Source organism: Rhipicephalus sanguineus, chromosome 1 (genome assembly GCF_013339695.2).
Source record: "Rhipicephalus sanguineus isolate Rsan-2018 chromosome 1, BIME_Rsan_1.4, whole genome shotgun sequence".
NCBI lineage: Eukaryota > Metazoa > Arthropoda > Arachnida > Ixodida > Ixodidae > Rhipicephalus > Rhipicephalus sanguineus.
Window position 1 is genome coordinate 190,787,302 of NC_051176.1, and position 26,617 is coordinate 190,813,918.

Below are 26,617 nucleotides of genomic sequence, written 5' to 3' on the forward strand. Positions count from 1 at the left end.
GTTCCTAATCGGTTAAAAACGAAGTACGTTGTTTTCTGAGGGAGCCAGAGACTTAATTTACCAAGTTTCAGAAAATTTCGTTCAGGCATTGTAGCCAAAATACGAAAAAAAAAACTTTGAAATCCGTGACGTCTCCATCGGGGATTTCAGCGGGATATCTAAAAGTTAAACTTTTGACATTGAGTTTCTTCTCTATTATTAAGCTGTGGTGGCGAAATTAATGACACTAGAGTTTTCAGAGTATAACTTATCAGTCTAAACTAATTTATTGTTTCACTTTAGCGTCCGTTTAGGCGCTGTAACGACGCACGCCGCAGCAAATGAAACGAAATGTGATAGCAGAGACTGGCTCGAAAGCGCGGCTTTCGTATCTACGTGACTTGCGGCTCTATACGGTCAACAATTGGCGAAAGCGTTCCTACCACAAAATCGGCACGCACACTAAAACATCCATATATCCTCTCGAATCACCGCTCATGTGCTTCAGGTATGCAGTGAGCTCTGAACGAAGTCGTCTTGTTGTTCTCGTTTTTCGCAGTGTTGCGTCACTACAAAACGCGCATTTGCGCATTTCTCTCCCGTTATTGAGCGGTGAACCATGCCGTGGGGCTGCTGCACTGTTCGAGATGTGGGCCCCCCGCCGAAGGTCATCTTCGGCGACGACCTCGTCGTGCGTTCGAGCAACGTGGATCTCAAGGTGCCGCTCGTACTTCTGACGGAATACTTCGAGCCCGTCTTCCGCCACTACGGACCCAAGACAGCCTTTGTACGTACACTATCCCACTTTTTTTACGCCTCTTTCTGCACCCAATTATCGCGAACAAGTTTCCTCTAAAGCTCCTGGCCAGCTGGTTAATCCACATGCAGACATACGAGACGCTGTGAGTGATCACTTATCGCATACTCGGAAGCGCGTTTCAGAGTATGCTCTGGCAGCGCCACAAAGGTCGCGTAAAAACGCCAATAAGCGTTTGCGCTAGTATGAAGCAACTAAACTGGTGAGAATGTAGCGAAATTGTCACTACCATAGCCGGGTAGTGTGATAAAACCTTAAACCAGATTTTTTTTTTAACATCGTCGTATGGTACTGCCACTGAGCTCTCAAGCAACCACCCTATATACAAAAGCAGCACAGGGCGAAAGACGAGACAAGAAGAAATACCCACGCGACGCTGACTTTTAAAGATGCTTACTTTAGGACCATGGCGTTTATCGCCGTGTGTGTATTTCTACCTGAGTCGCCGTATTTTGAGCTGCGCTCGATTTGCCGTGTATTAACAACATGACCTATAGCTTCTGCGCGTTTCGACCACCCGAATATTCCATTAATACATATCCCGTGCGGAGGAACTCTGCGCGTCCTCTTGCTTGAGTTGAGCTCGCTTATATCTGCTGAAATGCACAAGTGACTGCTACACGCGAAGATTCCTCGGTCTTCTTGCGTTACCCCTTTTCCCCCTCCACCAGTGCAGAGTGGCATACCAAACACCGCGGTCTCATCAAGCTCCCTACTTTTCCCTTATTTCGCTCTCTCGTGGTCCAGTTGGTATGCGAAATCTAAGTCCAGGGATTTTACGTGCCAAAGCCACTAGTCATTATGAGCCACGCCATAGTGGGGGATTAATTTAGACAACGCGCGCTTCACTAACGTGTACCTAAATTCAAGTACATAGGTGTTATTGCATTTCGTCCACGTCGAAATGCGGTCTCCGTGGTCTGGAATCGAATCCGTGCCCTTATGCTTAGCAACACAGCGCCCTAGCCGCTAAACTTGGTATGCTCGAGATTTCGCGAAAGCACTGCGATACTGCCTCTACAGGCGACCCTGAAAACCGCGCGCGACTAGTGAATCGACACAGAAATGCGAAATGACGTTGGGAAAGATCGCACACGGTCTAACACGGCTCTCGCCGAGCTTCATTAAAAAACGATCATCGACCAGTCATTGACCGAGACCCCGAGCCACCGTGGTTTCTGAGAACTGCTTTGAACATGCTTACTATTAAATTTCTTGGCACGCATTTCGCACTAGAAAAAACAAAAAACAGCAGTCCATGATAAATCGAACACAGACAGCGAGCCCGACGTTTGCATGTGCGTACAGCTGTATTTTTTTCTTCTATACTAACCACCAGTGTCACTTTTAATCACTATTCTGAACAAGAGACGCGTATGATGAAATAACCGTACAGCGCCGAAGAACAAGGACAGACGAAAAGAACAGACAGGACGGGCGCCGAGTTTCAAACTGAACAAGAGTAATATGCGTTTAAACATTCGGCTCAGGGAGCACCATAGCTTGCTGAAGGCTGCCGCATATTCGCGTCTTTCACTACATTGCCGTGATTGCGGCTGTGAACCTGTTATTTTGGACGCCTTGATTTTCAGGCACGATAACAAACTAACGCGGGAAGCTACAGAGACCTTCTTAATAAAGAAAAATGGCCGCACATGCATCATCCAACCTTCGCTGAGTCTCCTACACAGCGAATGTAATCTGTTGCGAAAATCTCGTGTCATAGCCAAGTAGGAGGAGCTTGATGTGGGCAAGTTGGTGTAACATACAAGTACTTATATTGAACACGCTGCGCAAAAAAAAAAAAAAAAAAACGCGAGGACTAGAAGGAAACCTGTCTGTTGTAAGCGTTTCCTTCTAGTCCTCGTGCTTTTTGCGCAACGTGTTTATTAAGCATGCCCAAGTGAACTTCAAGTGTCTGCGCAAGTGCGCGCCCAAGTGCGCTAAAGTGACTGGCTTTAATATTACAGCGACGCTATATATGGCTCGGTGGAACCAAAATTCGTCCGCCCTATGAGAGCCAAAACTTCTCACGCGTTATGTGCCACAGAAATTGGGCAAGCCCCACTGCTCACCACTGGTATACTGTAAATGACAAAGGCAACACACGGGCGACAAACACCAATTAGGATTTCTAGACAGACGTAACCAATAATTGAGAAAAACGTTAATGAACCATCGGGATTAACCCGTGATAAACACAGGGGCCGCATGTTACTGCTTCGTTGGCTAACCATCTGTACAGAATGCTTGGGCGTTGATATTTCACTCTTTCGCGTAGTAAATTTTCAGTTTCCTGTATGTTATTTTCGTCTGCCCTCGTTCTTCGGCGCAGTACAGTTATTACATCACGCCGTAACAGCTCGCCCGAGTTTCCGTCCTTTCAAAACCCACATGGGAATCTCTTTTTAAAAGCAAAACTTCATGGCAATCCTTTCAGGACTTTACGGCTGCTTCTGCTGCTACCACGCTGAACAGCTCACTCGCGAAACACCACTCGTACAACTCATCGGCTTTATGAAGGCCCATTTGTACTGCCCCTAGAGGTGTGCCGGTTGCTGGCTGTGTCATTTTCGAAGTTACGCAGTGAAACAGCAAATGCTAGTTGACTATCCCTTCTGCAACAAGATGCGCCGTCAAGGGAGATACATAATACTTTACTACTCCCGCCGCGCCCATCCGCCCCTGGAGTTTGATGCGATAGGCGTCTCGTCAAGGAAGGTTGGCCTGTCCTGAAGAAAGCGCACAAGCAAAAAGGGGTGATGATCGAGAATCAGGAGAGCCAAGTAGCTCTGCTCGACAGAGCCACACAGGCCAGTGTAGCCCTGGACTAGGGACTCACCCATACTTGTTCTATTACCCCAAAGTAACATAAAGTTTATACTGCTACTACTGGAAATTGCGTGGTCAAAAATGGACCGATTCCGGAGACAGCGCAATACCCGGTTGCAAAAGGGGGGGTTCTCGCTTCTTGCTAATTTACACAGCCGGCTCGTGAACGCTATGTTGCAAAACACGATGCAGATTATGCTCAGACTTATAGCAATCAATTACAAGCGCTTCCAGAAAGCTTCGCCTCATATAGACGTGCGCGTTCAATCTGCGTAGCCTCTCTTTTTCTCTCTTTCTTAAATGTCGGAGATTGCACATTCCGTTTCACTTATGCCGGGAGAGGGGATCTCATTTGAACTATGAGGGGTTTGATTCCGAATGGTGCACCATGCGACACAGATCGATGCCGTGACAGGAGCGTCGACGAGCTACCAAGAGCTGTGGGAGCAGGCGACCGCCATGGCGTCGGCGTTCCGGCAACGAGGGCTGAGGCCCGGCGGCAAGGTCTGCTTCCACTGCTCCAACCACGTGCAGATGTGGCCGGCCGTCTTGGGAATCACTAGCATTCACGGAGTGCTCGTCATGGCCAAGGCTTCGCTCACAGTTCGTAAGTTTCTCAATGTGTCCGCCGTGCTTTCAATAGCCCCGCAGATGAGTACTTATTGCTTTAAAGCTCGCGCTAGACTGCCAGTGGAAAAACCAGCCGTGGTCGTTACGGCAATGCTGCCCTTGAAAGCTTGGTTCGTGCAGAACTGAGATTTGATTTTCTGGCGTTATGAGATTTATTCAGTGAATTGTAACGCAATTCGCGCTTTCCGGGACCTTGTAGGATTAATAAAACTTGGAATTCGGCGAGATGGTGCATAGCTAATGGGAAATTTTAGCGCCCGTCCTGTCTCCCTCGTTCTTGTAAGACTAAGTGTATAACTTTCTACCTGTCCGCCATGTGTTAACTAAATTATCCCGTCACAGTCTCTACTCCGTGATAAAACATATTGATAAACAACGTAAAGACTTGAGGCGACATCGCGACTAACTAATAAATGTAAATATATATATTTTTTGTCAGACGTTCTGTTTCTCTACAAGTAATCTTGCCAAGCTTTGGAAAGTATTCAACTTTGTGTAAAATACATGTAAAATATTCGTTTGTAAGAAATATAGACAGACTATACCGTTTCCATGCACTACATGAAGTTCTCTGCTACCTATAAATGGTAAGAAATGCTCCCGATGCTTCGTATGAAAAAAGAAGGCGGATGACCAGCGAAGCCGACGGCCGCACTCCCGCCTCTGCTGTCGTCGGCGTACTTCGTAAACACGCTGCTCCTCGGGCGTTCCCACAATGAGCGGTCGACACATACTTGTCACGTACGACGTACGTCATGATGACGCCAAGATGATGTCACAAACTTTAGCGATCTGTGACGTCATTGCTTCCTTGGAGGAGGTCACGTGCTTTTTTCTGTTCGTGGACGGACGCGGACGGACGCCACAGATCAAGAAAGTGTTCCATATATAGCTCGGCTCTAATAAGTGCTATGACGACAGCGATAAAAATATTTCTCTTTGTGCAACATAAGAATGTTTCTATTGGCTTGTGCTAAACTGCTTGTAGCAATTAAAGACGAGAACGAGATGGTAGAAAAACGGACTTGAACGATAGTCCCTGTCTCTACCTTCTCGTTCTCGTCTGCTTTGCGCAGTATCCATTTTCCTAAGTACATGCGCACATGGTGAAATTTTATTAAAATGTCGTATATTATGGATAATGGAGAGGAACCAATGCTGCTTGGTGATGCGTAAATCGCAGTAATAACGTGACTTCCATGAAAGCAGGTACTTGGTTAACTTGAACATTTAGCAGAGCTGCTGCCATGTTTTACTCTGGTCTATTAAGGGAAAAAAAAGGAAAGCTGCGACCATTCAAGTAGAATGCCACAACGTGGCTAGGCGACTGGAAATGGCCTCCCTTGTGAAATTTTACATTTTTCAGGTTCGAGAACTGCATAACCTAAACAGGACAGTGAAGCACTCGCAAGGCAAGATCTGTCTCGCAACCTCACTGTACTGTCGAAGCTGCACGCTTCTAAAACCTGAAAGTATGATCGAACTAGACCAGCAGCACGTATATTATGTATATAAAGGGGAAATTTATAACCGTTCTTAGGACATTCCCACGTCGTTTAAAATCTATTTCGGAAACTCTGAGCCAACTTCGCTTTGCTTTGTGCTCCTGCGCTGGCGTGACAGCCGCCGCCTCATTGACTCTGTTGCCAACACTCTGAAGGCGAAGCAGTTTGAGTAACTACCATTCGCGACGAGCATTCCGCTCAACATGAAGTACGCGGTAATTGTAGTCCAACACGCTGTCTTTTCCAGTTGTTTTGAACGAGATTTTTTGTTGCTCACGGCTCGTAGTCCGGTTACAGTTTCTTTCTTTTCTTATTTTTTTCTTCTTTTGTTTGCATGCCCATGGCTGTTGGGAAAGACTGCACGGAATGGTTGCGCGGTTTAGTTGTACAATTTTCAGACGCTCCAGCGAGGAAAATTGTATATGGAAATTTTGTGTAGCTCTCATGCTCACATAAAGGCGTGAGTGATGTTTCCGTCCACTGCGCGTCAGTTGTCCCTCTCATTTTCAGCGCTGCCTTTTCACCGGTTAGCTGTGAACCAAGCTGCGGCATTCAAAGTTCTTGTGCACCTGTTTTGCAGACTCTCGATGTTAAATTCCACATTTTTGTTATTTTATTTATTTATACAGCTAGTCCCCTGCGGGGCCGTTACGGGGTGGAACACAATTCAGTTTCCCGAAGAAGTCCTTCTCACTATAACACACACGGAAGACGTCTTCAGAGGTGACCATCAAAGTGTGTTAACACCGGCATGACCAAAGATGACAAGGGGCTAAATTCACAAAGCTTTCCTTTCGTAAGCACTCTCTGCCATTGGCTGGCCACTTTCGGTAATAATATGCCCAGCGTCACGATTGGCTGGCTGAAATTTTGCCATACGAACAATTGTGGCATAAGAGCCTTCTGTGAATGAGGGCACAGAATTTCTTTTCTTTATTTTTTTAATGAGAGTGAATATTAAGGGGCGCCGAGAGGCTCAATTACTCGTTAGTAACAACCACGTACGGTTGAGCAAGCGAAGAAGCGATGAAATTCATACGAAAAATAATTGTTATCATGGTCCCCTTCCGTTTCACTTTTGCTTGTCTGTGCATAATTTCTACATTGCAGTGAATACACCGAAGCTCGAGTCCGCAAAAAAAAAAAAAAGAATACCTTGCTATAAAAGGGTTCGTAAGAGGATCTTTCGGCCAATCACGATGCTGAACAAATAATTAGCGACGTCGGCCGGCCTACCGAAAAAAAAAAGACACTTAGGAAAAAGAAGTTGACGTACAATTGATTAAAAGTTTAAAAAAGGTCTTGCAGAAGTCATATACTCACAATTTGATAGTATATTTCAGAGCAGCGTGTCATGTATCGATTATATCTGCTACACAAAAATGAGATCATTTGTATTGCTGGGTTAGAGCTGTAAACTTGATATTCTTAAATTTGTGAACTTGGAAATTTTCGCTACGTTAAATGATTCTATAAAACAAATAGTCGGCTTGAAAATTAATTCGCTTCCATACACGCAGTCACTGAGAAAAGCTAAAGGAACATCATCAAATTTTGTGCACTCATTGGCGATAAAAAAACGACTGTTTCAGCTTCCCTTTATTGAGATACGAGGGATAAAGAGCTAAATCCTCCTATTTAGAGGTCAAAGTATGAGACATTAATTAACCTGCCACTGCGCGTTCTCGATAACTCGCCGCACACTTTACGTCGATGAATTAGAAACGACAAAAAAACTTAATTAAAAGCGAAACTTAATGAAAAGCGATCGAGAACGAGCATATAGCCAGTAGATGTCCTTGGCAATGCACGTGCGAACGACCATCCAGTCGACCACGCTCGCACTGTCGCTGGCCGATTGACGCTAAGCAGTGTCCGTGATTGAGAAAGCGAGAAGCCGCGTCAACTCTTCTTCCCGAGTCAGCTCGATGTATCGACCGCATATCGGCGATATTGGCCGTTGTTACGACGCCCTCCTCGTTTCGTCGTGCACGGCCACCCTCGGGTCCCCGAAACGAGCCTGCGTGGACGACACGCGTCGCGATAAGGGGAACACGCACGGCCCGCCGGAGCGACGGGCAAAAAATAGTTTTCGACGCAAGCGGCCGACGCCGAGAACGCGCTTCACCGCTGACCGGCCGCGAGGGATGTACGCCGTGGTTTATGCTAATGGTCCGCACCGGCTTGGTCTATATCTCAGCGTCGGTTTGGAGCCGAACCGCCGCCTAGGGCCACTTGTCCAGGCTAATGGCGAGCGGCCGCTTTCAGGGGTAGAGGATGGCCGTGATAAGCGCCGATCGTTTCGTGTTTGACTTTGCCCGCCTCGCCCTCCTCCATCGTTCTCCCCCCCCCCCCTCCCTGTCAACTTTCCGTTTTGCAAGAACACGCTGGAGACCCGTCGTACACGTACCATATGGCTCGTGGTTGCCGAAAAGTAAACGCAGAAAACTAGTGACGTAAAAGACAGCGACGGTGGGGCCCGCTTTTTCGCAGTGCTTCGTCGACGGGAACACGTTTCGCTGTTTGAGGGGCGCCTCTGTTTGGGCGAGCAAGACGCGAGAGAGAAAGAAACGACGCAGCTTTGGTGCTATGCATGCGAGAGATTCTATCTTTAAAATTATTTCTTTTTTCTGAATGAAATTAAAACGCTCCCTCGAACTGATAATATCTGCGGCTCGTGTATATATATATATATATTTGTGGCAGCGGTAATCACACAATATTCAAAGACTAAGTTCGATCGATAATACAATTTAATATATGAAGTTCTTTGAAATGGGCCGTTTTAACCTCGTCGAAGTAGAGTTAAGGATACCTTCACCCCATATACTAAAGAAAGTTGTTATTGATATGAACTTATTAACACACACACACACACACACACACACACACACACACACACACACACACACACACACACACACACACACACACACACACACACACACACACACACACACATATATATATATATATATATATATATATATATATATATATATATATATATATATCTCGCAATTCATTAAACAGCGAGTTGCAATATGTGTAGCTGGTGAGTTCGCGAGTTATATCCACTGTGAACCATAGGTCGGCAAAACATGTGGAGCTCACTCAGACTCACTCACGAAATATATTTTGCCCTTAGAGCTCACTCAGACTCACCAAACCTTTCCTCAACTGGACTCACTCGGACTCCGACTCACAGAAATTATTCTTTACCGGACTCACTCGCACTCAAACTCACCTAAATATTACTCACTCGGACTCACTCAGAATCAGACTCACGGTTCTGAGTGAGTCGACTCATGAGTGAGTTTGCCGACCTATGCTGTGAACCAATTTTCATAGCGACAACAGTTCGAAGATATTCCCGAAGTGTGCGACGGAATACACAGGCGTTCTAGGCGTTCCTTCGATGCACAAAACCGCGTTATGTTGCGAAAGCAGGAACAACAATTAACTTTTATGTGGATACTTCGGCACTCTACCCATTTCATTCGTAATGTATAAGCATCGCCTACTCACCGGCTACAATTAGACAATTGCAAAAGCTAAGTAGTGAATATTTCTGATTAACGTGATTTCAACAGTTATCGCCGTCCGCCAATCCTTTTTCCCCTGTCCTCGTGTGTTTAGCGCAGTAGACTGTTAATTACGAATTAACACCAACTCGCCCAGTTTCTCTTCTAGTACGTTATGCGAGCGTTTCTGCATTTCGACCCCATAACGGCGCTACATTTTGGCAGCAGAAAGAAGAGGCGCCATAATTTTTCTATCCTAGTTCACGAAATTGCTTTATCAGGTCATATTAAATGCATACAATCATTAGGCAATAATTTTTAAATGCGAAGCATTTTCTTGCGAACCTTAGGCACTTTGGGCGTTTCTATCTATCTATCTATCTATCTAGCCGCCTACGTCTGGGTGCTCTCGTGATCGCATCCTTATCCTTAGATTGGTGCAGACCAAAATTGGCATGGGAGAGTAAGAGGGTTTGACGAATATGATTGTCTGGTCATGACATGAATAACATGAAAATCCTGTCGCGTACGTCGTCAAACTCTTTCCTCCAGACACATGTGGCACATACCCGTATACCACAGGCCACGGTAAGCGGGTATGCGCCACAGGTGATTGACAGTTTATATCTTCCCAGGAAGGGCGAGACAGACATTGGAAATTTAAATGCCAGAGCGTTAAGAAAAACCGGCATCGGCAGTGTTGACCCGAGGAATACAAAGAAAAATCAGGATTCCAGCAGAAATCGAACCCAAGCATTCTGCGTGGCGGTCAGGTATTCTACCACAGAGCCACGCCGTGTCTTGAAACAGCTTTGGAAAAAAGACCCTATGCAGGTGTAATGTCGGTGCAACGTCACTTGTGGTTGCAGTGCGCATATCTAATTTTGCAACAAAGCAATAAACATTCGATATTTATCATATATATATATATATATATATATATATATATATATATATATATATATATATATATATATATGTGATCAAGGCGTGATGCCCGGTTAACGTCAATTGTGGTTCCACTGTTGGCTCCACTTTTATAGAAGTCTAATAAACATTACATTTGTATTGCTATGATTGAGCAAGCTATATTCAAACGCTGCTCGACCCCGGAGGAATACGCTAACACGAAAGTTACTTATGGCATTCACATGATCGCACCGTAAAGTGCACTTCGTTTCGATAATACTGACGTCAGTGCTCTAAACTGAGTGCGGACGTTACGTCATACCGTAAGTTACCCTTTAAACGCAAGTGTAGTCGACGTGCCTGGTAAAGCCACAATGGGCACACAAATACTACGCTTAAAAAAAAAAAACACGTCGCTCCACCTCGTAATGTTTGGTTCAAAGAAAAAAAAATGCAGCATAAAGTACTGACTGATTGTTTCGCATGAAACCGATTCCCACAAGGCGTGGGATCTGCCGACTTTTCTTTCATGATGAGAATTACGGCTGAAAATCCGTGTTAATCTTAATTTAATCTTAACCTTAACTTAATCTTAACTCGCGATCATCAAGCGGAGCACGCAATACTTGTCTTAGCCAGCTATATGTATAGGATGCTGCGCAAAATGCGCGTTCCTGTGCTGCCCGCTCCCAATCTTGTGCAGAACCTGCAGCGCAGAAACGCACAGGCATGGTAGGGCTTCGTTGAAGTCGAATTCGCCGGACGAAAAGCAGAGACTATACATCCCACATGTAGGGCCGTCGAGATGGGGGTCTCTGGAGGGGTTGGTTCGAAGTTGGGCAATTGACTCGCAATAGAACTACAACTTTCAATTTGAGACCTCGGGCGTGAATTCTCTTACGGAGGAACAAAATGGCAACAATTGCCGAGGGGTGCATAAGTGAAGAACAGCGTTCAGTATGCTTCCGTAAACACTCGTTCGGTTGTATCGCTGGGTTTTGTATGTAGTGATATAACATACGCACGGAATTGGATTTGCTTAGTGTAACCATTGACTCTTGGCTGCGGAATCTTGGCTGTGTGTCTTTTTAATATGCTTGTTAAACTACTAGGGAGTCACACATACGTCACTGCAGGAGAGCTCCTCTACCAACTGGATGACTCGCGACCCCAGTTTGTGGTCACCGAGCGAGAGCTTGTGCCCAAGATTGAGGAGTGCAAGGAATCTGTGCCCAGCATTCAGGCAAGTTGTCCAATAATCTGCGCAGCTTACTGCGTACAAACACGGCATTTATTTACCCAGTAAAAAAATACCACGCTAGCTCATGTTGCGGCAGCATACATCGCAACAATTGTTATAGGACTCCCATAGACCATGCTTGCGAAAATATGCCATACGAGAATCCTTGCCGACATATAGCTCATGATATGCCTTATAAATTTAGATGAAATTGATTCTCACTATTCTCAATGTATTTCGAAAATAGCCTTCATGAAATTTTCAAATGTTCCGTTTGCTATGGCTATGGGGAAAAAAAGAAAGTTATTTAGAGCTACTACTGGCACCGCTTGAAGGGGTCAACGTATAATCTAAATTTATCTACCGGAAGATGGAAAAGACTGTGTACTCGTCAGCACCATCTGTAATGTTACTAGTTACTAGTACCAGCCTACGACGAAGGTACTAAGAAGATACATTGCGCAAGATAACGCTTCATAAACGGGTTTAAAAGCGATAACCAATTTTGCGGTCATCAACGCGATGTCGTCGCTTACGGCGTATGTATGTCATTATCAAAAATGCCCGTTTGCTAGGACAAGAATTCCAATGTCCAAGCATGGTTCTAGCGCATCACTTTCATATTGATAGCAATGTGGTTTAACTACAGCGCCACAGCCCTTCTGTTGTAGGGAGAGAGTAGAGTCGGCATGTTACGGCAACTCGATGTATTTGCGGCGAGAGAAACACAGGCGCGCCTTTTCAGGCTTGCATCGCTGAGAAGGCACCTGACGCGTTGCAAGCACTAGAAGGAAATTTGTGTGTGACAGTGAGAAGGCGGATTTTTCGTGCGTTCATTCAGATCCCTTGAATGATGAATAATTAACCCCAAGCCCCTGCTACAGGAAATGTCACTTAAGGAGCAGCCTCTAAACATTGTTATATACGTATACATGGTGTTAGCACGCTGTTACTTGTGTAGGCTAGCACGTCGTGAAGGGTTTACGTAAAAACCTTTGTCAGAGTAAACGTGGCTCTGATTTACCAAGGCTGTTTCCAGAAGGACAGATCAAGGTGCTCTAATTTCCGTGAACTTTTCCATCTACAAGTCGCTTTGTGGTCTATGTAAGTAATTACAATATAAATTGGGCCTGACAGCACGGTAACTCATTTGGTCCGCAGAGAGGATGCATGTGCAGCGACAAATAGTGAAACGCTTCGCTTTTCTGTTCTTCGCAGCCTTGACCGTTAATTTTTGTCAAGTAATTGAGAGCCTCGCCACATGTGCCATGCCGTCCTTCAGAGAAGATTCATGCCAGTAGAGTTCGTAGATGTGTTTTTGCCTGCACTGGCGTCAGCACAATGCTTATATGGAAAGCATTCGAAAGAATAGAAATTCCGGCGGATTCCACGAATTGTGGGAATCAATGCCACGCGAAGCAGTCAGCGACGAGCTGCCTATGCCGCACCTGGCAGGTCGCACAGTGATATGCTAATCAACTTAGTGTAAGGTGAAAGAAAGGAAATTTCTTCGAGGCGCTCGTTTTTTCGTTAGACACAACCAAATTAATCCAACAGGCAATTAGGCCAGGGAAAGCATAGGGGCAATTAATTGTTGTCTTTAACTGTAGTGCAGTAATTGCATAGGTCGGCAAAAAGTGTGGAGCTCACTCAGACTCACTCATGAAATAGATTTTGCCCTTAAAGCTCACTCAGACTGATACTCACCAAAATTTTCCTCATCCGGACTCCCTCGGACTCAGACTCACAAAAATTTTCGACAACCGAACTCCCTTGGACTCAAATTCACCAAAACATTACTCACTCGTACTCACTTAGACTAAGACTCACGGCTCGATCTGAGCCTGAGTGAGTCGACTCATGAGTCCGTTTGCGTATATTTAACTTTTTCGACGATAGCGTCAATGCTCTTTTAACACCAAAATCTCACATAACTGGTGCTCTACTTGGCGCCTTTTAATCTCGTACATTCACACACGAGTTATCAATGGTTGCAATCCAGTAAGGACACTTTTATTAAAAGAGATGACTTACACGATATATCTTTATCAACATCTTCCCGTGAAAGGTTTTTCCGGAGGAAGGTAAAAAGAACCCCTCCTCCGTAACTCACGCCTCTGATCAATAAATATCGAGATGTCGTATGAAAGCTAGTGTTTTGAAGTATGTGTGAGTGGCTGTGAGTATAAACGTGAGCCGACATAAGGCTGACAGTAATGCTGAAGTTGAGTAAATTGGACCATACATCGGCAAAAAATGTGGAGCTTACTCAGACTCACTCAAGAAATATATTTCGCGCTTTGGTATTCTTAAACCAGCCTCGACTTGAAGTTCGCCCTTCACTCGACCGAGTTGATCACAGCGCCACCGTCCGACTAACAATGATGTCGCGATTTTGAAGAATTGCTGCCGATTATCGCTCATATGCAGTGACCATTTCTACCTAGGTGCGGCGCTGCCATCGTCATTTTCGAGTCAAGGTGGAGCGTTGAGTGGAGGGACGTTCTAGAATACGGGGGTAACTTAGGTCACTCCGACTCAGACTCACCAAATCTTTCCTTATCCGGACTCACTCGGACTCACTCAAGAAAATTGTCCTCGACCGGACTCACTCGGACTCAAACTCACGAAAACATTATTCACCCGGACTCACTCAAACTCAGACTCACGGCTCAATGTGAGTCTGAGTGAGTCGACTCATGAGTGAGCTTGCCGACCTATGAGTAATTGTCACGTAAATTGAAATGAATTAAAGTGGACGCAGAATCACCCTTTCTGTCGGTGGGATCCAAACCCACAACCTTCGAATTACGCGTGGGCGTGGCGCATTTCAACGTTCGCTAGAGTACCGTGAGGGTAGCATAACAGGACATGTGCGGGCCACGTGATCTGATACACTGCCATAACCTTTCCCGGAGGCGCTGGAAACATTGCGTTTTGCTTCACGGTTATTCAAATCCAAAGGATCTGACATCTCGTGTCGTGTCCACGCCTGGTGCCTAGGACGTATTCCTTTTCGATGAAAGCGCCGACTACACGACTCTGAGCGAGCTGCTGGAAGAGGGACGCTCAGCCGGCACGGACGAAGGCGGCGGTCGACCCCCGCGCACGGACCCTCGGGACACACCGATGACCGTGCTCTATTCGAGCGGCACAACAGGCCTGCCCAAGGGAGTTGTGTCCTCACACTTCAACTTCGTCAGCCAGATTGTCCAGAGCGGGTAAGCGATGCCGCAGGGCTCCAAACCCTAGCTGCTATTTGCAATATGCACGCAGAGGCTTCGTTTAAGTTTTCTTGCTTCATTGTCTCTTTAACTGATTCCCCCAACACAATATTGGTGCGTATATTTGAGTAAGATGCACATCTGGCTCTTTCGAACAAAAACTCCTCTAAAGACACAGTAAGTGCTCTCGTTTTCTTGTTTCTTCTGCACAAAGCTTGGTTAACCCCCCTGCCTTTCCTCTTCGTTTCTCTCTCTTCTGCACTCCAGCATTCGCGTCTTGAGTCTTTGTTCACATACGTTTCTAGAGGCGTGTTTAGAAGCACGTGTGCCAGTTTATGCTTCGCAGAAGGCTAGGACCTGGTTCGGCAAGCATCGTAACGCTATGAACAACATTGATAAGATAGATTCCATTATATTCGTAGTATGATTCCATGTTTGTTGAATAATAATATTGAAATACCTGTCATAGGAAATTTCAGCGGATGAGCAGTCGGAAAGGGTGATTTTTGATCCACTTCAATGCATTTCAATTTACGTCACAATTAGTATACCGCAGTTAAAGACAACAATTAACGTCCTCTGCGCTTTCCCTGGCCTGATTGTCTGTTCGATCCATTTGGTTGTGTTCAACATAAAAACGAGCCCCTCAAAAAATTCCTTTTTTTTCGCTCGCTTATTCCAGTATGCATCTTTGTTGCGCCCAATGATTCACGCGGAAGAGAACGCAAACGCTGGTGGTGCTTGTGTTGGCACAGGAGCAACGGCGAGCAGATCCTGCATTACACAGACGTGCTCGCCCAGTGGATGCCTTGCACGCACCTGTCGGGTGTATTTTTCACGCTGATAGCACTGGCAGAGGGAGCCACTGTGGTGCTTCTCCCGGGATTCCGCATCGAGTTGCTTCTCGGCTCTATCCAAAGGTATCAGGTGAGCGATGCTTGACCTACTACGACACGCTGTTCTCGTCGTATGAGGGCCGCTCAAGTCGGACCTCGCTGTGCGCACATACAAGTACTCACAAGCGACATCTTTACGACATTCTTTCACGATACCCTTGTTGCATTTCTGGCAGCGATGGACTGATGTATCTTCGCACCGGAAGGGACATGTTAAAGAAAGAGCCGGTAGATCGTGTGAACTTACTTGTGGATATGCATTGTAATAAAACTTTTTCACGAACAAAGCCCCAAAACCAGCTGAAATTTAAGCTAGACTTGAAGCTCAGCATGACGATGAGACGACAATCCGCAGCACAATGCCAGGGTGGCACAAACGGTTTCGTTTGGGACTATCGGATGTCAGTGGAGACAATGCTGGACGAGTTTTCTCGTCGGTAGAGAAATTCATGGCGACAATACCTTCGGGATCAATTCAGCATCTTTTACGTTGATTTCCTCCCGAACGATAGGGATTGTAATGTTCGCTAACCTTACGCGGTGTATTTCGGGAGCAAAGAATCTGGCATGATTACGATGAACCTTCTCTAGGATAGTGCGTGCCATAGACAATGCATGCCATAATACAGCGCACCATACAGCGTGCTCTTTGTTGGATCTCGGCTGGAACGTACCACAACATTCGCCGTACAGGCCCGACCTCTCTCTGGGTGACCATAATTTTCTATGGACCATTGGATGAGTTCCTCGTAGGCCAACACAGCAGGAGTGAGGATGAGCTTAAAGAGGCTGTTCGTCCATTGTCGCGGTGCAAGCAGAAACCTTTCCGTGCTGCTGGAATCAAAGGCGCTGCCTAAAGCTGGCATAAATGTGTCAGTTTTAAGAAAATTACCTTGAAAAATGAGACAATTAATTTTCACGCGTAATGATTTTTTTGTAAAACCAAATATTAAAGAGCCCAGGTTGGACTTGAGTACCATCCGTGTGGCGAAGAGCACGAGGCTCTCTAGCTTGTGCATAAGAATAAAGGTGAAAATATTGCAACTATTTTAACTCCTGTCATCTGTCCCCGTGTTCACGAAGGCTCTATGATATATTAAGTGGCGTTTTTAATGAACCATACCCGCAGTCATTACTTTTTTAATCACGGTAGTCAGTATAGTTTATGTGGCGGTTGCTGAATGCCGGCCAATACGAAAACGCTGTTACGAAAGAAGTTTTGTTATTAGGAAACTGGGATCGAATTCACGAAACTTTCAGTTCGTAATTTCTCATTGCCATTGGCCGGCAGCCTTCCACAACGATAAATCAAGCATCACGATTGGCTAAAAATTTCTCTTACGAGCTATTTTAGCGAAGACGTTTTTGCAAATACGGGCCCTGGGCCCGTATTCCCCAAAGCTTCCAACGCTAAACATGTTCGCGACACAAAAATTTAGGCAACCATGGCAATGAACATATTAGTGACGACATTCGGCTAATGGCGAAGAGCACCTATGAACGAGAAGGTTTGTGAATTACCCTTGGTATTCATAAGCGGTAATCTTCATTCTGCTTGTTTCGATAAGCAGTACCACTGGCCTTCGTCTCCGCTGCATGGGATGGTAAAATCGAAATGTTGTGAGACAGGCAATCCTACACCTGCTGGGTTTACTTGCATAGTCCAGTATATTTCGGGAAAGCTTGATGGTGGGCTAGACATAACGATTTCATGTCATGTGAGTGTTAAAGATGCACTTCTCGTGACGTTCCCGCCATAAATCTGCGTAGGTTTTATATGTAACTTTAGCGTATAAACGCAACTTTGTGCACTATAAATAAAGGACAGGAAGTGTCCGTGATTTCTATGCGAGCTTGAAAAAAAAGAAAAAAAAAGAAGAAGCCACGCACTAAAGCCGCCGTGTGAACCGGGTGCATGCGCAGGCCACATTCCTTCCCCTGCTGCCGACATTCGCTGTGATCGTGACCCAGTCGCCGCTTGTGGAGCGCACCAACGTGTCAAGCGTACGTACCCTGGGCATCGGTGGCAGCGTCACGCCGGATGTGGTCATCCAGGACCTGCTTCGCATATTCAACCTCGAGACCCTCTTCCACGGTGCGGCTGTTGCGTGGAAAACTGGTGTTTCCTTAACATCGTAGCCACAGTTATTCTGCGCTTGCACCGAGCGGTCTTTTGGAAAGTGCGCGATGTCGCAGCAAGACCAGTGAAGCAGCCGTTGTGTTATGCTTACTTCGCTTCCTACGACAAACTGTCACGATTTATTTGCAGCGCGGGTGTGCAACAGCTATAAATGGCTAAAGAAACATAGAGCCACTTTTTGTTTGCCATTGTTTCGGCATTATTCTCGCATTGCGACCACGAAGGGGCTCACTACAACGCCACGGCCTCTATTCACAAAAACGTCTAACGATATAGATGTTCGTAAGAGAAAAATTGTATGCGGTTGCACTCAACGTGAAAGCTGTAGGAAGTGCGAAGCAGTGATTCGCCTGCCCTTTAATGACGCTCGCGTTCACGGGCAAGCTCGCGCTGGCGTTCCAAACGTGCAGCCTGCTCGGCGTGCATGGCGGGAAAGGAAACCTTCATTCGTGACGCAGTCGCGCCCTCTCCCCTCCTCCTCTCCTCCTCTCCTCACCCTCTCTCTCCTCACCCTCTCCTCACCCTCTCTCCTCTCCTCACCCTCTCACCCTCACCCTCACGTCTCTCCTCACCCTCTCTTCCCTTTCTCGCCTTCTTGCTTTACCATACTATACATGGCTATGCTATGCATGGCTGTATACATGGTTTTGCCTGCGTGACGCCATACACGGCTATGCTATGCTTTACCCTCTCCCCTCCTCATTTCCCTCCTCCTCAGCCTGCCTTCCCTTTCCCGCTCCCTTGCTATACATGGCTATGCTATACATGGTTTTATCTGTGTGACGCCAAGCGACGACATGAGACACGTCAGCATACGATGACAGCATACTCCCTTCCTCCTTTCCCTCCTCCTCATCCTCACTCCCCTTTCCCGCCCCCTTGCTGTACATGTACATACATGATTATACTATGCATGGCGATGCTATACGTGGTTTTGCCTGCGTGACGCCAAGCGACGACATTAAATGACAGCATACGACAGCGTACGACACCCCGGCCCCTAAGTGTTATAAACTTACAATTCAGCCAATCCTGGTGCTAGATATATCATTAGCGAAAATGGCGGGCCAATAGCAAAGAGTACTAACGAACAAAAAGCTTTGTAATTTCGGCCCCATGTCTTTTTAATCTTTTACAATCAGTACACGGCGCGCAGAGGCGCCGTTATTACATCGAAAAATAAGAAAGTCGCACTTGGTAGAGTGTCACCAAAGGCCCACTGAGTCTTACATAGGATAGGAAATGAACACGTAACATGCTTTCGAGTTGGAGAAACCGCACCAAAGTCTGAGCGAGCGTACTAGAAATTAGTGAGGAGGTCAAATGTCGGTTGGAGCAAAATAATGAAAGAACCGCATCGTCGACATGTCTTGCGGGCCTCCTTGAAGGGGCCCCGCAGATACTTCTCTCTTCCTTATTTTTCGTCATTCCTCTCTCTTCTGGGTCCGTATTTAGAAAAAAAGAAAAAGAAATTCGACCGCATGTTAAGGGGTATTCAGACGGGGGAGAAATGCTCGGGGGGTAAAGGCGGAGCCTAGTGAGGTCAGCTCGCGAGGAGAAGTCTCCACAAATGCCCCCCACTCACACGGACGAGGCAAACGGAGGGGGAGACCAGTGTTACTAGACTACTCTGGTGGCTTGCACCACCCGTTTGACGAGCTGCAGACGACCATCCAGCAGCAGACTGGACACCCACTGCCGCTCGCTGCAGGAGCAAGTGCAACAATGTGGCCAAACAAGAGCCCGAAATTCCGCCACATCCCCACCGCATGGGGATCGTTTGTCCTTTCGGGGAAAACGTCCCCGTCTCCTCCGAGGAGGCGCGGGGGGGTCACGCCCACTCGCTAATCTGTGACGTCGCGGTCACGTGATACGCAACCCCCCCGTCTCCCCCGAGCATTCCTCCCCCGTCTGAATACCCCTTTACGCGCTGTGTAACACTCGAAGGCGAAAGCATACTTGGAAATGCATTAAGTTATACAATCGGGGAACCAGACGGAAGACATGACGAGCCTCAGTGTGAAAGGTATACGCATTAAATTACACTGACGTTCCTAGTAGATTGCATTGTTCCTGCCCCCCCCCCCCCCCCCCCCCGTTGCTTCCTGCATCTCACGTGGTGTTGCGCTACCTCCGGGATCGGGCCACCTTTGATCACGAGACGATATCGTGTGATGACTTCATCAGATGACTTCTTGACGTGACGTAGTGACGACGTCACAAGTGTCGGCGATATGGGACGTCATGATGACGTCACATCAAGGTTTCATTGGTGACGTAGGTCACGCGCTTGCCTGTCAGCGCGCACCGCTCGTTCCGTTTCCACGCGACCCCCACTCGAAAAAGTCACGTGGGTTTGCAACTGCCGCGTGTCGCTCACTATGACTCCGCAACGAGCCACTGAAGATGAAAAAGATCTTACATTGTAGAACTGTCTGTCTGAGGAAATTCCAGCCAATTATGATTGTAAATATGTTATAAGCGAATGCGGCTAACCAATTACAAATAGCATATAAGAACCAAACGCTTTGTGAATTCGGCCCCTAGGCAAGTTGGAGCAGACGCGGCGCTGCATAATTCTGACTATACCCGAGTATTACATGAGGTGCACGCGCACCGCATGTGGTACTCAGTTTTAGTCAAACCAAATAATGCCATGCATTCTTTATTTGTTTATTTGCGAATGTACCTGTAAGCGTGCTTCCCATATCACGAAAATCAGCCAAGTGTGACTTTAATGTGCACTGATGAAATTATGTGCGTCATGCATGGTGCAAGTGAATCTCCGAAAGACATTAAAGGACTGAGGCGCGTGGAAAGGGCACTCAAGGGCGTTCAGTGTGATAATTACGACTAAACTTAGGAAAGCTAACTCTGTGCGGTAAAGCCAACTCTCGTTGGCGAAAAAATGTGTGTACACACACACACACACACACACACACACACACACACACACACACACACACACACACACACACACACACACACACACACACACACACACACACACACACACACACACACACACACACACACACACACACACACACACACACACACACACACACACACACACACACCTACAGCACCACTGACAAGTTCGTCATCGCCGAAGAGCCTCGGACGCATTCAGAGCAGTGCTGAACTTTCTTGTACCATTCAAACATTCATATTCGGACGCCAGACAAAAATTTTCGTGCTCGTATAACTTTATGCGTGCGTTAACGTACCTTATCTAAGCGGAATGTTAGAGCAGGCGAGCCAGGGCTGGGCAAAGATACTTTGAAATTGTATCGCGATACGATACAAGATACTCAGGCAAAAAGTGTCGGAGATACAGATACAAGATACTGCCGCAAAAATTGTATCCGATACGATACTTGGCAATTGTATCTTAAGATACTTCGATACATTCTCAAATTTGTTATTATAGGTCCATATAATGTAGCAGCAAACGCCTCACATCACCGCACACATCACCGTCTTCGTCTCATTTGTATTTTCTAAATAAGTATGTTCGTGAACTGAACAGACATGACTGGTCTCAAGCATTCCCTTCGTGAGGAACATGTGGTCACCATGTGCTGAAACGTAACCGTGGAACAAAAACTCCATATTTTAGAATCCGCGTCCAGATATCAGTCATTCTGTACATCGGTATCGATGTTTCTCGAATCCTGACTCCAAGTACCCTTCAGAAATGACCTATATATGAGATATTGGAAAGGTTTCCTTTGAAACATCATTTTGTTCAAACTCTCTCCCACCATCTTCACTGTCCCGGCCCTTGTAACTAAATTTCGCGACTGCGGCCCGCTGGCTATAAGCTCAGTTTGAGACCCTTGGTGTATCGCAGATGACGTAAAACTGCAATGAATTTTCATATTCTACTTATCTGCCGGCGTAAAGGATTCTTTGTTGATATACTCACTAATGTGCAATCTTTTTAGGAATTTTTCTTCAACGAGAGAATCTGTGCAACACAGAAACGTCTCAGACGTATTGTACAGTTCCACAAAACGTCGCAGGACACCGCCGCTATTTGAGAAAACCACTCAACGAGGGCCTGCTTGAGTGAGTGACGCCCTCGATCGGCTCCTGCTTCGTACAATGATTTTCAAGTGAATTTTTCCGAGTTCGCGCTCAGCTTTATGTGTATCGGATCCGTGAAGTTACCAGGACTATTTTGACACCAAATTCTGCCCTGTAAGTGGACTGTTTTCACATTTTACGAACGTTTTTCCTCCCGACCACGCCGCCGCTTGGGCTAAGCCTAACGAGGCACGCCCCCTCCGGCGTGGCGCCAGGCCCGTTCCCTGGAGCCCTTGTCGCTCCTCGCAGGGCATTTTTGCGGGGAAAATGGAATATCGAGTGGTGGGGGATGACATAACCCCCGAAGAGATGACAGAAGACCGTGGTTGGCAGTCAGCAGGCGCCAGAAAAGCTGGCGCGCGTTCGGCAGGCGCTAATCCTAACGGGACGAACTCTACCACGTCCGAGGCCCCACGAGGTCACAACGGCGGCAATAACATCAAGACTAGGATCCTCCGCGCTGGCCGGATGCCGCAGCTCCCCAGGGAGGATAACAAGATTGTGATTCGGCCACGCGGAGGCCTCAGTATTGTCAAGACAGGCTCCACCGTGGTGGCTGATGCAATCCTGGCTGCCACTAGCATCTGCACCGAAGACCTGCGGGGCGACACGCTATGCCCCAACGTCCAGCAGAATATTATGGTTGCCAGCACACCTAGAAGGGAGAATGCCGACCGCTACGTCAGGGTTCGGCAGATCGTTGTCCTGGGCCGGACCTACGAGGTCAGTGCATGAGGCCGCCCCACATTCCACGTGCAAGGGCGTGATCCGAGGCATTCCGCTCGTCGACGGCCCTGATGTTATTGACAACAAGCTAGTAAATGAAAGAAACCCACTGGCCCTGGCAGCCAAACGCATTGGCAGCACCGGTACGGTGATCGTCGCCTTCGACGGTCACAGGGTCCCAAACTTTGTGCGCTACGGCCCCACCCTTGTGCGGTGTTCGCTTTATCGCAAGAAAATAGACATTTGCTACGCTTGTGGCCGGCTCGGCCACCGTGCCGATGTGTGTCCCAGCCCCGGCGACGTCGTCTGTCGAGGCTGCGGGGCATCAAACCCGGACTCGCAGCACCAGTGTACCCCTAAGTGCAGGCTGTGCGGTGGCCAACACCTCACGGCCGACAACGACTGTAAGCAACGATTTCAGATCCCATACGCCGTGCGGCGAAGGCGCTGGGAGAAGTCCCGTGCCACCGACCAAGACCAGGCCAAGGCACCACCGTCACACCCCACGGACGGGCAGAACTACCGGCAGTCACGCGGCTCCGGGGGCCCTTCCAGGAGCCGTTCCCGTTCCCGGTCCCGTTCCAGGGGCCGCTCCCGGTCCCGAGGAGGTTCCCGAGGAGGAGGGCGCCGCTACAAGTCTGGGAGCCGCTCCAGGTCCCGCTCCAGGTCTACCGGGGGCCAGCAGCAGCCTACCGGCGTGTCCGCGAGAAGCAAGAAGACGGGCTCTCTAACCTGGGCCGACACGGTTCGAGGAGGGCCGCCTGAGGTAGTATCGGGGTCACTCCCAGAGCATGCGGAAAGCGCGCGCGAGATCGCTCAGTTGAAAAGCGAAAACGCTAAGATGAGGGAAACCGTTAATAGGCTAATGTCCGAAATTGCCGAGATTAAGAATGCGAGAAGCCCACCACCGCCGCCCGCCAACGCCTACACCTTGGAGGCAGCGCCCCAACCCATGGAGGTGCACGGCAGTGAAGAAGGCAGCAGCAGCAGCAATGGTCAGAGCGCTCCCAAGAAGAGGGCCGTCGCTTACGAACAGGACGGTGTAGCCAACCGAGTCAAATCCGAGCTCCGAGACACGCTGTCCGCGCTCAGTGAAAGCATCAAGCAGCTCGGGGAGAACTTTGCCCAGCTGCAGGTCACCCTGGCCGCGCAAAACGACCGCGTGTCAAAGGTAGAGTCCTTCCTCGAAAACGTAGTAGTACCCGCTCTGACACCAAACGCCGACATCCAACCGCAGCCCGGTGCAACGGGCCCCATCCTCCACACGATCCTTAGCCAATCTGAGGGCAGCAGCCGCCCACAACGGAACCAAGATGGCCAAGCCAAGTGAGACGTTTCGCATTTGGCAGTGGAACTGCAGGGGCTTCCTCGGTAAAAGGGCGTCCCTGCAGCAGTACATCCGAAGTTATAGCGAGAAACCCCACGTCATCCTGCTTCAGGAAACCTTGACCCCCAACGTCACGCTGACTGGTTACCAGCCCGTGTCGCGCCATTCCGACGGCCGGGGCGTCTGTACTTTGGTCAGCAACAAGCTCACGCACCTCTCCCACGACCTCAAGATGGCCACTAGCAGGCACGTAGCCAGGATTTTTTTCGGGGGGGGGGGGCCCAAGGCCTAGTTATTCGAAAGAAAGTCTTTTCATGGCAAAAAGAAAAAAATATTGCCCGGGAACATATAAGGCTGGACGAATTTCGGGGGGGGGGGGGGGGCCGGGCCCCCCGGGCCCCCCCCCCTTGCCTACGTGCCTGGCCACTAGCAACGCCGAATAAGTCATGACCGAGATTCTGCCCGGCAGCTCGGACCGAAGCAGCATCTTTCTCCTCAACGTGTACAGTAGCCCTAAGGAGCGACGACAGCGCTTCAAGGCCCTGATGAAGAAGGCCGTCAACCTGGCGGGCTCCAACCCCCTCGTGGTGGCGGGTGACTTTAATGCTCCGCACCACACCTGGGGCTACCCCTACGACACCAGCAAGGGCGAGGAACTGTGGCAGAACGCGACCGACATGGACCTGACGCTAATCACCGACAAGGCCTTTCCCACCAGGTTGGGCACCTCGTCCTCTAGAGACTCGACCCCCGACTTGACCTTCGTCAAGAATCTCGCCGAGGCACAGTGGACCAACTCGGCCACAGACTTGGGTAGCGACCACTACGTCCTGCTCACGCAGTTCTCAGTCGCCCGAAAGAAGGCACGGGAGTTTTCTTGGACGGACTGGGACCAGTTTCGCAAAGTCCGCAACGACCGGATTCTCCCTGCAGCCAGGCCGAGCCTCGACCAATGGGTAAGCCAGATCAGGGAGGACGTCAGGAGTACCACCAAGAAGATCAGCACCGACCTACCGGTTGAGAAGATTGACAGCCGCCTGGCCCACCTGCTCGAGGCCAAGCAGTCGCTTCTTGCCCGCTGGAAAGGCCAGCGCCTAAACCGCAGGTTGCGCAAGAAGATCTCGGAACTGAACAAGACCATCGAGGAGCACTGCCGCGTCCTCGCTAAGCAGCAGTGGGACGAGGTGTGCAACTCGGTGGACGGCCAGATGCGCAATGGCAAGACATGGAACCTGCTCAAGCACCTGCTCGACGAGACTAACACCAGGACTAACCAGCGGCACCTACTAGCGCGGGCTATGCACGAGGCGAAGCAGTCCTCTTCAGAAGAGGAGGTCATGAAGCAGCTGGTGCAAAAGTACCTCCCTGTCGACTCGAGACCCGCAACAACGCACCCCGAGTACTCGGGCCGGCCAACCCTGAACTGGACGCCGAGATCTGCAACGAAGAGGTTCGCCGGGCACTCCACGAGCTCAATGGAAGTCCGCCGCAGGCCGTGATGGCATAACGAACAAGATCCTGCGCAACCTGGACGACCCGTCGATCGACTACCTAACCGAAGTCATCAATGAGGCTTGGAAGGTCGGCGAGGTCCCCGATGCGTGGAAGCTCGCACACACCGTGCTCATCCCCAAGCCCGGCAAGCCACCCAACCTGCACAACCTGCGCCCCATTTCGCTCACGTCCTGCGTGGGCAAGGTGGCCGAGCACGTGGTGCTCAACAGGCTGACCCGGTACTTGGAGGACAATGGGCTCTACCCGCACACCATGATCGGTTTTCGCGCCAAGCTCTCGACGCAAGACGCTATGAAGCTGCTCAAGCACCAAGTCATCGACCGCAACACTCGAGACACGCGGGCCATTCTCGGGCTAGACCTGGAGAAAGCATTCGACAATGTTGCCCACTCTTTCGTGTTGCGGTCGATCGCCGAGCTCGGCCTGGGAGCCAGATTCTACGAGTACACCAAATCGTTCCTGACCCGCAGGAAAGCCACCCTCAGGGCGGGAGACCTGGTCTCCGAAGAGATCGAGCTTGGCTCGCGCGGCACCCCGCAGGGATCGGTGATCTCGCCCACCCTGTTCAACCTTGCCATGGTCGGGTTGTCCAAGAGGCTCTCGCGCATCGAGGACATTAACCACACGATTTACGCCGACGATATCACCATTTGGTGCTCGGGCGGCAGCGACGGGCAGGTCGAGCGCGCCCTGCAGGAAGCCATAGACACCACCGAAGATTACCTCCGCCCCACGGGCCTGAGGTGTTCCCCAAGCAAGTCCGAGCTCCTCCTCTACCAACCCACTAGGCTGGGACCCAAGCCCAAGGGCTGGAAGCCGATCGCGGAGAGTGAGATCAAGCTCCTCACCGGAGACGGCGCCGCAATACCCAGAGTCGACTCCATTCGGGTCCTTGGCATGACCATCGCGTCCAACGGTTCCAACGCCAAGACTATACTCAAGCTTGCAACTAAGACGGATAACGCGGTTCAGCTGGTCCGGCGGGTGGCCAACCGTCATCACGGCCTCAAGGAAGACAACCTCATCCGCCTGGTCAACACCTTCGTGCTCTGCCACTTTTCGTATGTCGCGGCCATGCACAACTGGCAGCGTGCCGAGCGCGACAAGCTCAACATCCTGCTCAGGAAGATCACCAAGCGGGCCCTCGGTATCCCGATCAGGACACGCACCGAGCGCCTACTGCAGCTCGGAGTACACAATACGTTGGAGGAGATTGCCGAAGCGCAGGAGCGAGCCCAGATCGCGCGCCTTTCGACCTCCC

General features: G+C 48.9%; 1 protein-coding gene across 1 annotated transcript in view; it reads left to right on the plus strand.

Moving 5' to 3' along the window:
• The first annotated feature begins 544 nt into the window (after positions 1–544).
• Positions 545–26,617, plus strand: part of LOC119380921 (luciferin 4-monooxygenase-like) — a 60,180-nt gene continuing 34,107 nt past the window's right edge. The window contains 7 exon segments of the mRNA XM_049412298.1: positions 545–766; positions 4,028–4,235; positions 11,333–11,483; positions 12,525–12,540; positions 14,440–14,657; positions 15,416–15,587; positions 17,480–17,651. Coding sequence (XP_049268255.1) covers positions 599–766; positions 4,028–4,235; positions 11,333–11,483; positions 12,525–12,540; positions 14,440–14,657; positions 15,416–15,587; positions 17,480–17,651 — 1,105 coding nt within the window. The 5' untranslated portion in view covers positions 545–598.